The sequence below is a fragment of the Mobula hypostoma genome, chromosome 6 (genome assembly GCF_963921235.1).
Source record: "Mobula hypostoma chromosome 6, sMobHyp1.1, whole genome shotgun sequence".
In the NCBI taxonomy this organism is placed as follows: Eukaryota; Metazoa; Chordata; class Chondrichthyes; order Myliobatiformes; family Myliobatidae; genus Mobula; species Mobula hypostoma.
In genome coordinates, this window is record NC_086102.1 from 168,453,525 (window position 1) to 168,468,196 (window position 14,672).

Genomic DNA, 14,672 nt, shown 5'->3' on the forward strand with positions numbered 1-14,672 from the left:
GTTGATCATGAAAATCACCATGGATCGTGTTTGTGAAATTGCCTTTATCTGTTCTTTTAATTTATAATTTGTCAGAATAGCTGATGCCAAGATTAAAGAAGGTATTTTTGTTGGTCCACAAATCAGAAAGGCCACCAGTAACAGGCAATTTGAATAACTTCTAATGGGATCGGAGAAAATTGCATGGAAGGCATTCAAGGATATTGTTGAAAATTTTCTTGGCAACTACAGAGCACCAAACTACATGCAGCTGGTTGATAACATGCTTCAACATACAAAACCATGAAGTACAACACGTTACTAAAGATTCATTTTCTGCGTTCCAATTTGAACCTTCTCTGTAAATCTTGGCACTGTCAGTGACAAGCAGAGTGAAAGGTTTCACTGGAACATCACGGTCATGGAGAAACAAGAACAGGGCAACTGGAATCCATCAATGCTGGCTGATTATTGTTGGGCACTTAAAGCGAGAAGCCTCTGAGTAAAAATGAAAACCAACAAAGCATTTTTAGCTTTGTTGAACTATTGAACAATTGTATAACGTCAGCACTGTTATGCAATTAAGCACTTTATATTCAATAAACGTTAATTTCTTGTTTCTCCAAATTTGTAGACTCAAAAATTGAAAGTACATTTATTATCAAAGAATGTATAAATTATCCACCTTGAGATTTGTCTGCTTACAGGCAGTCACAAAGCCAGAAACCCGAACAACCCAATTTTAAACACACACACACACACACACACCATGCAACAATAGAGTCAAACGACTGCATTCTGAGCCAGATGGAGTCCATTGGCCCAAACCTCAAACTCAGTTCATCATATTAGTGGGGCAAAAAAAGTTGTGAAACTCATAGAGACGATAGCCACTGAAGCAGTTCACAGTCTCGATGCTGCTGGGGGAGGAATGGACATTGTGAGAGAGCGAGTGAAATCAGCCCGACCCTTGTCTCTCGTTCTGAAACTCAGGCTCTCTAGTCTGTCTGGACCGGCATTTCAATTGTCCAAACACACTTGGGCCACATAGCCCAAAGCCGTACTCGATCTCACCAAATTGGACAATTGTATAACGTCAGCACTGTTATGCAATTAAACACTTTATATTCAATAAAAGTTAATTTCTTGTTTCTCCAAATTTGTAGACTCAAATCCAAACTTGCACTCCCATGTGATACAAGTAGTCTGAAATTATATTTGTATTCAGCTTCAAGCAGTCTATCATAAACAAATAAAAATTCTGAGGAAGCAATACTTTTGAACAAATTTGTTGTCCAGTTTTGCTTTCATAAGAACTTAAAAATATACTTCCTTTGCTTGTAGCATTATTACCTCAATTTAATAATCAAAAATATTCCTGATTGAGATTTTTTTTGTAGCACTTCAGAAGAGCATTGCAGTGTTGTACAGGCTGTGCAGAATGTATGTTGACTATTAATCAGCTCTTTTTAAAGTCTCTGTCATTTGTTTTGATCACTCTAGTGTATTATCATAAGTGGAGAAAGTGGTGCTGGGAAGACAGAGAGTGCACATTTGATTGTTCAGCACTTAACTTATCTGGGAAAGGTACGCTTGATAGTTATTAATTTAAATAGATTGCACCCATTGAACAAGTAGTTTTTGTGCCTATAATAATGAAATGGCAACATTTTAAGAACATTTGAATTTGCACTTTAAAATGGACTCAAAACTGATTGGCTTTGACGTATGCTCTGATTTTATTTTATTTTCAAACACGAAAACTGAGTAACAATGTTCACAGGCCATCTGGAGCCTGGAGCAATACTTCTGATGTTTACCATGGTCTTGCTGTGATGTACAACTTGGACAATTAAACCTTTCCTGCTGCTCGCCAATCTGCTACTGCTACTGTCACTTGTGGCCAAATGTGTACCTGCTGTCACTTCTTTGAGTGGACCTGATACCAACCAGGATGACTTCAGTCACCCACACAGTAAACGTTTCCACAGGATTCCAAGACTTGCGCCCTGGTGTAAAAGGAAAAATTGCTCCAGGGTTCAGGTTAATATCTGTGCAGTAAGTTGATAGAGCTGAATTTACATTGTCAAAAGCTCAGATATTGTTCCTTGCACTAACGTTAAATTTCATGCGAATGGTGTGGGAGTTTGAGTGCACAGAAATCAGAGAGAAATATTGGGTGGAACTGGGACGGAGAACTAAAGTGATGGGCAAATGGAAGCCAGTGACCTCACCTGTGGTGAGACTGGAAGCGAGATTGTCACCATCTTACACAAAAATGTGTTGTTTTGTGACTACTGTAAAAAGACAGGAAATTAATATAAGTCCAAAACAAACAAATAAATAAATAAACAAACAAATAAATAAATAGAAAAGTAATAATCAGATAGTGTTCATGGACAGTTCAAGATTCTGATGGGAGAAGGAAGGAATCTGTTCCTAGTTGATTCTCCATTTAGTCTCTCCATTGTAAGGAAGTACGCTATCATGAACCCCAAAAACTTACTAATAAATTAAAAGTAGTTCATTTAAGTCACCATTTCACATTGAAAAAGTGTTGGGGCCCTGTTTGCTGGGACATGATGAAGTAAAATGTCATGTATTGTCGCATAGGAATGTGGCGTATGAAATAAGATGGTGATTGAGGAGTGAGTGAGAATGCATTACAGTAAATGACCACTTGAGACCAATGAAGGTGAAGAGGTGGTAAAAATGTTTAGTAGTGACATCAAGTTGGACATGTTGGAAGGGGCAGTAAGGATCCTTTGAACCTAGGGTTGGTTGTATGGAGAGGATTGTTTTTCCATTGTGGTTTTTGTTGTGCTAACTGAAAGGCAAAGAGGGACGGAAAGTGAAACATGATTTCAATAAGCTTCTTCTTGCTAATGCACTTTTCTTGCTTTACACTTTTCAGGCAAATAACCGTGTTCTGAGAGAGAAAATCCTTCAGGTTAATCCACTTGTGGAAGCTTTTGGAAATGCATGCACAATGATCAACGATAATTCCAGTCGATTTGGGAAATACCTAGAAATGAAATTTACTCCCACAGGTGCTGTGATGGGAGCGAAAATCTCTGAATATCTCTTAGAAAAATCCAGAGTTATTCAACAACCAGCGTATGTGAACTTCAGTTATAATTTTGTTCTCTAGCAATTACTGTTTTCTTAAACTGACCATGGGGAGTTTTAATACTGAAATGAATTGTTTTCCCATGAGTTTCTCTAAAAATTATTGTATTTTGCGCTTTAGCACGATTAAATTCTAATCACGAAAATAATTCAATCTCACAAAATATTGACAAATATTAGACTTGTTTCAAACTGTCCAGAAAAAGTATTTTGCAACAGACACTGAACATTTTTTAATCATTATTTAGTCTTCAACTCAAACTCATTGTTAGCTACAGTCAACCACTGGTACTACTTTTGTTCATCTTTGTTCCTTTCTAATTTTTAGGTTGAAAGTTCAAGTTTTGTGTTGTAACTTTCCAATCTACTTCATCATGCAATGTTTTGAACTCTGGTTTCAATCTAACTACCAGCTCTTTATTGAAAGATTTAGGATGATACAAGAGATTGCAGAAACGGGGATCTGGAACAAATAGCAAGCTGCTAGATGAAATCATCAGGCTGGGATATGTGGATGCAAAGGAAATGTCGACATTTCAAATGAACATTCATTGACATGAAACAATGACTATCTATTTGCCTCTGTGCAGCTTGAATAGTTGTTTGAATTAGGGAGGGATAGAATGTGGTGCAAATAAGGTTAGCCCTGGATTCAGCTGTTGCTATGTTTGGATGAGTTCATTTGGAATGCTTGTTTGCTGATAGTAAAGGTGAGCAGAAGCAACATTAAATGGGCCATGCAGATAGACAGGATAGTCATTTTGGAAGAATATTGAACTTAACATAAGCCATAAAAATGAGCTGGCTATTTGTCCCTTGGAATTTATAAAGCTTACTTAATGGATGATTTGCTTTCTAACTCTACCCATATCAGTTGTATAATGCCAAGAATGTGTATGCGTATAGAGTAACATGGTGGGGGGGGGGGGCGGATGTTCATGTATCCAGGAAAAATATCCCAGGAGTCTTCAGAGGAGCATGGGCAGACTAGATTAAGCCACATACAGAGATTATTGTTAGATGAGCATGGGTTTTAAAAAAGGACTTGGAGAAACAAAGCTGGAGAGAAGTTAAGGGAGCAGTTTCCAGAACCTGGGTTTTTGGTAGTGAGATGATGCCTAATTGTCATTGTAGATCAGACCTATTAAATTTCCCAGAACTTGTTATGCAGATACATAAGTAGGACATACAATAACTAAACTAAGTAGTGGCCATGCAATGTGCATTCGCCAATGCCTTTTTAGTTATCAAGATCATGCAAGATGAAAGATTTATAGGATACAGATACACTCTCGGACCAACCAGGTTAGGTCTTACACAGTGAATCGTAGGGCATTGAAGAGTGTGGTAGAACAAAGGGATCTGGGAATACTGATCCATAATTCATTGAAAGTTTCATCACAGGGAGATAGGGTCATAAAGAAAGCTTTTGGCACATTGGCCTTCATAAACCAAAGTACTGAGTATTGGAGATGGAATGTTATGTTGAAGTTGAAAATAAGTAAAATTATTTATAAGTAATTAAAATTTAAATTTGGTTTGATAATACATAATTTTCTGAAACAATCAGAATTCCTTGTTGAAAATTTGAATTTTGATTTTAGCATTTGATTCAGGTCAAATTTTAACATTAATTTGTAAAATTTATCGTGTTTTAATCATATTAATATCATTTCCTTTCAGGAGTGAGAAAAATTTTCATATTTTTTATTATATCTATGCTGGTCTCTTTCATCAGAAGAAGTTAGCAAAATATAAACTGGTTGAAAATAAATTTCCTAGGTGAGTAATTATCCATTCATTTATAACATCAACTTGTAGCCTATATTTGAGACATGAACTTAAGAGGTGCTCTTGTTGGGTTAAGCCAAGAAGCCTCTGTGCAATGGAGCTGGAGGAGATCAAAATGTAATCTTTTTTTAATTCTTGGGGTTCTGGTGGGGACAGGAATTGCAAAGGGACAGTCAGTGTGAGGGGGAGTTTGATATTTGCCTTGGAACCCACTTCCCAGCCCAAATTAAAATTAGATCTAAAGTTATTATAGCCATCTGAAATATGCATGGGAGACGTGGTACACATTCTTTCCAAATCAATCTCAGTGAAAATAGTAATAGTGACGTGTTAGATCCTATCTAGAACATACAAAATAAAACATGTATAGTACCTTTTTGTTACTTTTTAAAATTTCTGGAGGGTGGGAAGGGGATGTTGATATTTTTGCTGCTACTTGTGTGAAGAGAGTGGAGACGGAGGCTTTCGGGGCTTCGTTGCTTTTGTTATTCATTCTATGGGGTTTCTTAGTTTTGTAGATGTCTGTGAAGAGGACAGATTTCAGGTTGTATACTGCATGCATTCTGTGATACTAATTGTACCTTTGAACCTTTAATTTGAGGAATAAAAAGTTTTCTTTTTGTATCTCAGTTCTTTCTCATCATTTGACTTTGTTTTCTATACTCTCATCCCATAGCAGACTTGTGTTTCTGCATCATCAGAAACTCTTCAGATCTTGGTATCAGTTCTCAAGCAGACATTGATTTTGAAAACATTTCTATAGACTTTTCAGGATCAAAGCTTTTTGGCCCAAATCAGCAAACTGGGCTAATAAAGATATTGTGCACGGCCTAAATCCTGCTTTGACTGAACAATGAGCTAGCCTTGCTAGATGCTATGAAGTTGGCTCATTATCATGCACTCTCTGCAAAACTGAATTGAGCTCCGGGAGATCACTTCAAAGGTAACACTACATGTGCCTGACAGGGAGTGATAATTAGGCTAAAACTATATGAACAAACTTTTACCATTGATTTATGTTAACTTCCATTAACTCAGTATCACTGGCAAAAATGTTAGGTAATGTTAGTCATGTAAATTTTACAGGCATAAAACATGCTAAAGTGTCAAAATGTGCCAGGCAGAATTCTTGTTAGAAGTGCTTCAGATGTCTAATTGGCAACTAGAAAAAAAATGATTCCAGCATCTGTCTGAAACCGCTACCCTTCATCATCCGCCTTTCACTTTTGAACATTTGCGCCACCCCCGCAACTTCATCCCAATCCTACTTTAATAGGTCCCTCCTCAAAAATGGTACAGTTTATAGCGTACTGTTGCTTGATCACACAATGGTGTCTATGCCTTAAGATGGGACCATAATACAAGATGCAACCTTATTCTTCCCTCACTTTGTACTTTTACCTGTAGAGTCATGGAGCACTGCTGCACAGAAACAGGCCATTTGGCCCATCTAGTCTGTGCTGAAGTGTTACTCTGCCTGTACCATCAACCTACACCAGGACCATAGCTCTCCATATCCATGTACACACATACAAATTTCTCTTATAGGTTTAAATCAAAGCCACATCCATTACCTCTGCTGGCAGCTTGTTCAACACCCTCACCATCCTCTAAGTGAAGATGTTGCCCATCAGGTTCCCCTTAAATATTTCACCTTTCACCTTTACTTATGATCTTTAGATCTCATCTCACCCAACCTCAGTGGAAAAAGCCTGCTTGCATATACCCTATCTATATATCTCATAATTTTGTATACCTTTATCAAATCTCCTCTCAATCTCCTATGCTCCTAACCTATTCAACCTCACCCTATAATTCAGGTCCCCAAATCGAAGCAACATTTTCTCTGTTCCTTTTCAAAGTTTCCTGATGCCATCGCATCATCGTCCCTGAGGCCTGTCATGGTCATTCTGTCAGAAACCTCAAAGCAGGAGGCCATGGTAGAACTAACAGTGCCTTGGGTAGACTGGATTGAGGAGGCATTTGAGTATAAAAATGCGAAATATCAGTAGCTGCTACAGCAGTGCCAGGGGCTGGGATGGAGGGCACAATGCAAGCCTGTAGAGGAGGTTTTGCTGGCTGCTTGCTGTGCAGAATCTACTCTTCACTTGGTATTGGGAGCGGGGGCAGGGGCTACAAAGAAAAGAGCCATCAGGAACATAACAGAGGCTGCTGAGCAAGGCTTCTGAAGGCTATGGATCAAGAGGTGTGACCCATGGACTAATGCTGCTGGAACCCAGGACAGGGCCTGATCAGCTCTGGCTGGGTTGCCTGGGCGAATGTATCTGATGTTGAAAGACCTGAAACACCTCATGACCCCAGGTTACATCACTGATGATGTATCCCTGCGCATCTTAGGATGTATTTCAGCATTACTGACATCTTTCCTTTAGGTAGGTGGCCACAACTGCACAAGATACTCCAAATCTAGCCTCCTTAATGACTTCTACAACTTCAACATAATATCCCAACTCCTGTACTCAATATTTTGCTTCATGAAGGCCAATGTCCCAAAAGCTCTCTTTATGACACTGTCTACCTGTGATGCCACTTTCAAGAAATTATGGATCTGTAGTCCCAGATCCCTTTGTTCTACCACATCTCTCCCTACTGTTCGCTGTGTATATCCTACACTGGTTCGTCCTCCCAAAGTGCAACACCTCACATTTGACTGCATTAAGTTCTGCTCTTTTTAGCTCATTTTTTTTGAGCTGGTCCAAATTCCACTGAATCCGATTAAGGTGTACCATCACTGGCATATGTTGTGAAATTTGTTGTTTTGCGGCAGCAGTACTTTGTAATACATAATTTAAAAAACTGTAAATTATAGTCAGAAATACAGTGGATTCTGGTTAATTGTGGCACATTACAACCAGTACACTTTGGCCCAATCAAGCAGTTGTCCCAATTAGCCCAAGTTTCATGGAAATAGTTAAAAAGGTAAAAAAGAAAATGTAAACTACTGTTTAACAAATTATGTATATAATTGAAATACAGAACAAATTAGAACACTATCAATACTACTTCAGTATTAGTTCCTAATAGCTGTTGACGGAGGAATTCATCCAGTGCACACTGTTGTGTTCTTTTGGTTGATTGTAAATGAACAAAATGAGAAATTGATATGTTCTCTGTTTCATGGAGACGTAGCTCACACAGGCTACATTGGTAAGACTCAAGGCCTTCTTGATACATCGGGAGGACTGGCCTGCTGATTTTGAGAAGGCAAAAGGTGGGGGATCTGTTTCTCATGATAAACACTGCTGCAATGTTCTTGTCACATTCTTGTTCCCTCAACCTGGAACATCTAATGATTCATTGCTGATTGTTCTACTTACCAAGAGAAATCTCCTCCATGATCCCGACTGTGGTTTACATACTGCCAAAGGCCAATGTTAAGCAGACACTCAATTAACTGAGTGTTGCCATCAGCAAACAAGAAACAACCTATCCTGATTGTTGAGGGCTTCAGTCAGGCTTGTTTGAAGAAATCTCTGCCCAATTATCATTATCGTAGCACCTGTAGGACCAGGTGTCCCAATATATTTGACCCCTGTTATACTACAATTAGAAATGCCTACTGTTCCATGCTTAGACGGCAGTTCAGGAAATCTGATCACTTGGCTGCCCTCCTACCTGCATACAAGCAGAGGCTAAAGAGCACGGCTCCAGAGATAAGGGTATCAAAGAAGTGATTGTTGGAGGCTGAAGAGCGGCTACGGGATTGTTTTGAATCAGTAGACTGGGCTGTGTTCAAGGACTCATCAGAGGATTTGAACAAATATACCACGGTTATCACATACTTTATAAAAACAGTCATAGTTGAGTGTATGCCAACAATATTATTCAAAGTATTCCCCAACCAGAAGCTTTGAATGAACCAAGAACATAGAATCTTTGTCACGTATAAGCCAACAGCAACATTGAGGAGACTACAGACCGAAAGAATAAACCAAGCTTTTGGACAAGACCAATGTGGTCTACAAAATCCCATGTGGGGATTGCAGCAAATATTAAGTTGGTCAAACTGGGAGAAAACTATCCACAAGGATCCATGAGCATCCACTGGCTGTGAACTGGCGTGAGCAACTCTCCTAGCTTCTACCACTGAAAATCAAGAGGGGCACAAATTCGACTGGGCATCAACGAAAGCCATGACTAAGGCAAACACGCGGCATGCAAGAGAATTCCTGGAAGCATGGTTTTCCTCAAACAATTCTGTAAACAGACATGTAAAAGGTCGATCCTTTTTATAAGCAAATCTGGGCAAAAGTCCCGATCACAACGCACAGAGTTTGCCACACAACCAATCAGTGACACAATGTCCCCATGTCACAATTTAGTTTCTGTAATGATGACCAATCAGCTGATTGATAAGTATATAAAGGCCAAACATTCGGAGGACACACCACAAATGAATAGCTCACTGATGACGTCTCCTCGTATGATGAAATGTTTGCAAGTGGATTGCCAAGATCAGAGAATAGCTCAACCCAAGCTACTCATTTTTAGAGTTATTTCCAACAAGAGGTCCAAGTACGATCTCCAGAAAGCCATCTCATGTGCGAAATGGCAATTCTAGACCAAACTTGAATCTCTGAATGATGCTTGACAGCTGTGGCCATGCTTGAATGCTATCACGTCCAACAAAGTGAAACCAGGCAACAAGGGTAATATCACAACTTCAATCCCAGATGATCTCACCATAAGACCACAAGACAAAGGAGCAGAAGTCAGCCATTTAGCCCATCAAGTCTGCTCCGCCATTTTATCATGAGCTGATCCATTCTCCCATTTAGTCCCACTCCCCCGCCTTCTCACCATAACCTTTGATGCCATGGCTACTCAGATACCTATCAATCTCTGCCTTAAATACACCCAATGACTTGGCCTCCACTTCTGCCCGTGGCAACAAATTCCATAGATTCACCACCCTCTGACTAAAAATATTTCTTCGCATTTCTGTTCTGAATGGGCGCCCTTCAATCCTTAAGTCATGCCTTCTTGTACTAGACTCCCCCATCATGGGAAACAACTTTGCCACATCCACTCTGTCCATGCCTTTCAACATTCGAAATGTTTTTGTGAGGTCTCCCCTCATTCTCCTAAACTCCAAAGAATACAGTCCAAGAGCGGACAAACGTTCCTCATATGTTAACCCTCTCATTCCCAGAATCATTCTAGTGAATCTTCTCTGTACCCTCTCCAACGTCAGCACATCCTTTCTTAAATAAGGAGACCAAAACTGCCCACAGTATTCCAAGTGAGGTCTCACCAGTGCCTTATAGAACCTCAACATCACATCCCTGCTCCTATACTCTATTCCTCTAGAAATGAATGCCAACATTGCATTCTTCTTCTTCATACTGACTCAACCTGGAGGTTAACTTTAAGGGTATCCTGTACGAGGACTCCCAAGTCCCATTGCATCTCACAACTTTGAATTCTTTCCCCATTTAAATAATAGTCTGCCCGTTTATTACTTCTGCCAAAGTGCATAACCATACACTTTCCAACATTGTACTTCATTTGCCACTTCTCTGCCCATTCTTCCAATCTATCCAAGTCTCTCTGCAGACTCTCCGTTTCCTCAGCACTACTGGCCCCTCCACCTATCTTCGTATCATCAGCAAACTTAGCCACAAAGCCATCTATTCCATAATCCAAATCGTTGATGTACAATATAAAAAGAAGCGGCTCCAACACGGACCCCTGTGGAACACCACTGGTAATCGGCAGCCAACCAGAATAGGATCCCTTTATTCCCACTCTCTGTTTCCTGCCAATCAGCCAACGCTCTATCCACGTATGTAATTTTCCTGTAATTCCATGGGCTCTTATCTTGTTAAGTAGCCTCATGTGTGGCACCTTGTCAAAGGCCTTCTGAAAATCCAAATATACAACATCCACTGCATCTCCCTTGTCTAGCCTACTGGTAATTTTCTCAAAAAATTGTAATAGGTTTGTCAGGCAGGATTTTCCTTTAAGGAATCCATGCTGAGTTCTGCCTATCATGTCATATGCCGTCAGGTACTCTGTAACCTCATCCTTGATAATCGACTCCAACAACTTCCCAACCACCAATGTCAAGCTAACAGGTCTATAATTTCCTTGTTGATTCCTTGCCCCCTTCTTAAATAGCGGAGTGACATTTACAATCTTCCAGTCTTCCGGAACCATGCCAGAATCTATTGACTTTTGAAAGATCATCGCTAATGCCTCCGCAATCTCCACAGCTACTACCTTCAGAACACGCGGGTGCATTCCATCTGGTCCAGGAGATTTATCTATCTTTAGACTATTCAGCTTCCTGAGTACTTTCTCTGTCGTAATTGTGACTGCGCACACTTCTCTTCCCTGCCACCCTTGAGTGTCCGGTATACTGCTGATGTCTTCCTCAGTGAAGACTGATGCAAAATACTCGTTCAGTTCCTCTGCTTTTTCCTTACCTCCCATTACAATTTTTCCAGCATCATTTTCTATCGGTCCTATATCTACTCTCACCTGTCTTTTACTCTTTATATACTTGAAAAAGCTTTTGGTATCTTCTTTGATATTATTTGCTAGCTTCCTTTCATAGTTAATCTTTTCCCTCTTAATGACCTTCTTGGTTTCCTTTTGTAAGGTTTTTAAAAACTTCCCAATCCTCTGTCTTCCCACTAATTTTTGCTTCCTTGTATGCCCTCTCCTTTGCTTTAACTTTGGCTTTGACTTCTCCTGTCAACCACGGTTGCATCCTTCTCCACTCGAAAATTTCTTCTTTTTTGGAATATACCTGTCTTGCACCTTCCTCATTTCTCGCATAAACTCCAGCCACTGCTGCTCTGCTGTCTTTCCCGCCAGTGTCCCTTTCCAGTCAACTTTGGCCCGTTCCTCTCTCATACCACTGTAATTTCCTTTACTCCACTGAAAAACCAACACATCAGATTTAGGCTTCTCTTTTTCTAATTTCAGAGTGAACTCAGTCATGTTATGATCACTGCCTCCTAAGGGTTCCTTCACCTCAATCTCTCTAATCACCTCCGGTTCGTTACACAATACCCAATCCAGTACAGCCGATCCCCTGGTGGGCTCAACAACAAGCTGTTCTAAACCAGTATTTGGTACTTTTCGCTTTGATTTCACTGCAACTTTATTGCACTGCAACTCATCCCAATGGCTACAAATTTGCCCCATCACCTGCCTGTCTTTCCTGACATCTTTACTGCGCACTATCTTAGATTTATTTCTGTTTTCCGCTTCCTCTGCTCTGTCATTCTGGTTCCCATCCCCCTGCCAAATTAGTCTAAACCCTCCCTAACAGCTCTATTAAACTTTCCCACCAGGATATTGGTCCCCTTCGGGTTCAGGTGTAACCTGTCCTTTTTGAACAGGTCATACTTCCCCCAGAAAAGATCCCAATTATCCAAGAATCTGAAGCCCTGCCCCCTACACCAGTCTCTCAGCCACGCCTTCATCTGCCTGATCCTACTATTCTTGCCCTCACTAGCACGTGGCACAGGTAGCAATCCCGAGATTACTACCCTGGAGGTCCTGCTTCTCAGCTTCCTTCCTAACTCCTGGAAATCTCTCTTCAGGACCTCCTCCTTTGTCCTATCTATGTCATTGGTACCAACATGTACCAAGACAACTGGCTGCTCACTCTCCCCCTTTAGAATATTCAGGACCCGATGTGAGACATCCAGTAGCTTGGCACCCGGGAGGCAACACACCATGTGGGTATCTCTATCAGGCTCACAGAATCTCCTGTCCGTTCCCCTGACTATGGAATCCCCTATGACTACTGCATTTCTCTTCTCCCTCCTTCTCTCCTGCACAACAGCGCCAGGCTCAGTGCCAGAGACCCGGTCACCATGGGTGTCCCCTGTCAGGTCATCCCCCTCAACAGCATCCAGAACAAGATATTTGTTGCTGAGGGGGACAGCCACAGATGTGCTCTCCACTATCCGGGCATTTCCTTTCCTTCTCTTGACAGCGACCCAGTTTTCTGACCCCTGTAGCCTAGGGATGACTACCTCCCTGTAGCTCCTGTCTATCACCTCTTCACTTTCTCTAATAAGCAGTAGGTCATCAAGCTGCAGCTCCAGATCCCTAACACAGTCTCTGAGGAGCTGCAACTCGGTGCACCTGGCGCAGATGTGGCCATCAGGGAGGCTGGAGGTCTCCCAGGATTCCCACATCTGACACCCTGAACAAAGCACTAACCCTGCAGGCATGCTATCTAATTCTACAGGAATGAAACAGGAAAAATAAGTCTACTCACCCACTTACCTCGCCAAACAGACGAGCTTTTTATACCGTTAGCTCGTACCGTTAGCTGTGGGAGCCCTGCTGTTCCTGTCTGTCCGGGCCGATTTGCGAAAGGGGGTGGGGGGGAGAAAAAAAAAGAGTTGGTGCTTTGCTCTCGCCTCTTCCCGTTTACCGCTGAAGCCCATTGAAGCCAAAGCCCTACATTCTGCTCCCACTCACTCTGCTGCCCGCTGTATAGGGTGGGCTCCTTTTTAAACTCTCCGCGCGGTCCTGTTGACGTCACGCGCCTGCGCAGTCTCGCCCTTCTTGCACTCGAAGAAGTTTTTTAAAAAAACTGCCTTCCTTCAGAATTCAGCTCCCACGATGCTCTGTAGTCCCAATCCAAAAGCTCAATGTCTGTTATGCTCACTTTGACTGTCAAAACGTGGAGGCACCTTCACAAACCCCCACAGCCCCCAATGACTGTGATTGGCTGGTTGCATCATAGCCTTGAATAGAAACACCAATGTCCTTGAATGGAAAATTCTACAAAAAGTACTGGATATGGTCTAGTCTATCATGGATAAATCCCTCCCCACCATTGAGCATATTTACACGGAGGGCTGTCACAGCATCCATCATCAGGGACCCCACCACCCAGGTCGTGCTCTTTTCTCGCTGCTGCTATCAGGAGGAAGGTACGGGAGCCTCAGGACTCACACTGCCATTTTCAGGAACAGTTATGACCCCTCATCCAGCAGGCTCTTGAGCCAGAGGGGATAACTTCACTTAACTTCACTTGCCCTATCGCTGAACTGTTCCCATGACCAATGGATTCACTTTCAAGGACTCTTTATCTTATATTCTCGGTATTTATTGCTTATTTAATTTTTTTTTTCATTTTGTATTTGCACAATTGTCTTTTGCACATTGATAGTTTGTCCATCCTGTTGGGTGCAGTCTTTCACTGATTCTATTACGTTTCTTGTATTTACTGTGAATGCCCACAAGAAAATGACTCTGAGGGTTGAACATGTTGGCATAAATGTACTTTTATAATAAAGTCTCAAATTCCTAATGAAATAGATCCAGTATCTTGCCTTCTTTTTCATTGCATCAAGATGTTGCAAGCTTTGATAGACTTCCTTGCTGACTACTCGGCCCCCAATCTTGCTGTCATCTGCTTCTTTGCTGATTCAGTTTACTACATTATCATCCAGGTCATTAATACAGATGACAAGCAACATCGGACCCAGCACTGATCCCTGCAGCACACCACTAATTACAGGTCACCAGTCGGAGAGGCAACCATCTACTACCACTCTCTGGTTTTTCCCACTGAGCCAATATTGAATCCAATTTCGTACTTCATCCTGAATCCCAAGTAACTGAATCTTCTGGACCAGTTTCCTGCATGGGTCTTTGTCAAAGGCCTTGCTAAAGTCCATGTAGACATTGTCTAGTGTCTCATCAACTTGCCTTGTACCCTCCTTGAAAAGCTCTATATGACTGCTACTTAGAAACACCAAAAGTGTCTGCTAAAA

General features: G+C 41.2%; 1 protein-coding gene across 12 annotated transcripts in view; it reads left to right on the forward strand.

Annotated features, from left to right (window-relative positions):
• myo3b (myosin IIIB) overlaps positions 1–14,672 on the forward strand; it is a 488,192-nt gene that overhangs the window by 164,044 nt on the left and 309,476 nt on the right. For 10 of the 12 annotated variants that reach the window (XR_010018457.1, XM_063052211.1, XM_063052213.1 and 7 more), the window contains 3 exons: positions 1,483–1,566; positions 2,894–3,096; positions 4,792–4,890. Coding sequence is in view for 9 of the 12 variants with exons in the window: in XM_063052211.1 (XP_062908281.1) it covers positions 1,483–1,566; positions 2,894–3,096; positions 4,792–4,890 (386 nt within the window). In the remaining 3 variants the exon portion in view is untranslated. Of the gene's footprint in view, positions 1–1,482; positions 1,567–2,893; positions 3,097–4,791; positions 4,891–14,672 lie in introns of those variants that run through there. The other 2 variants (XR_010018458.1, XR_010018459.1) reach the window with 1 other exon arrangement.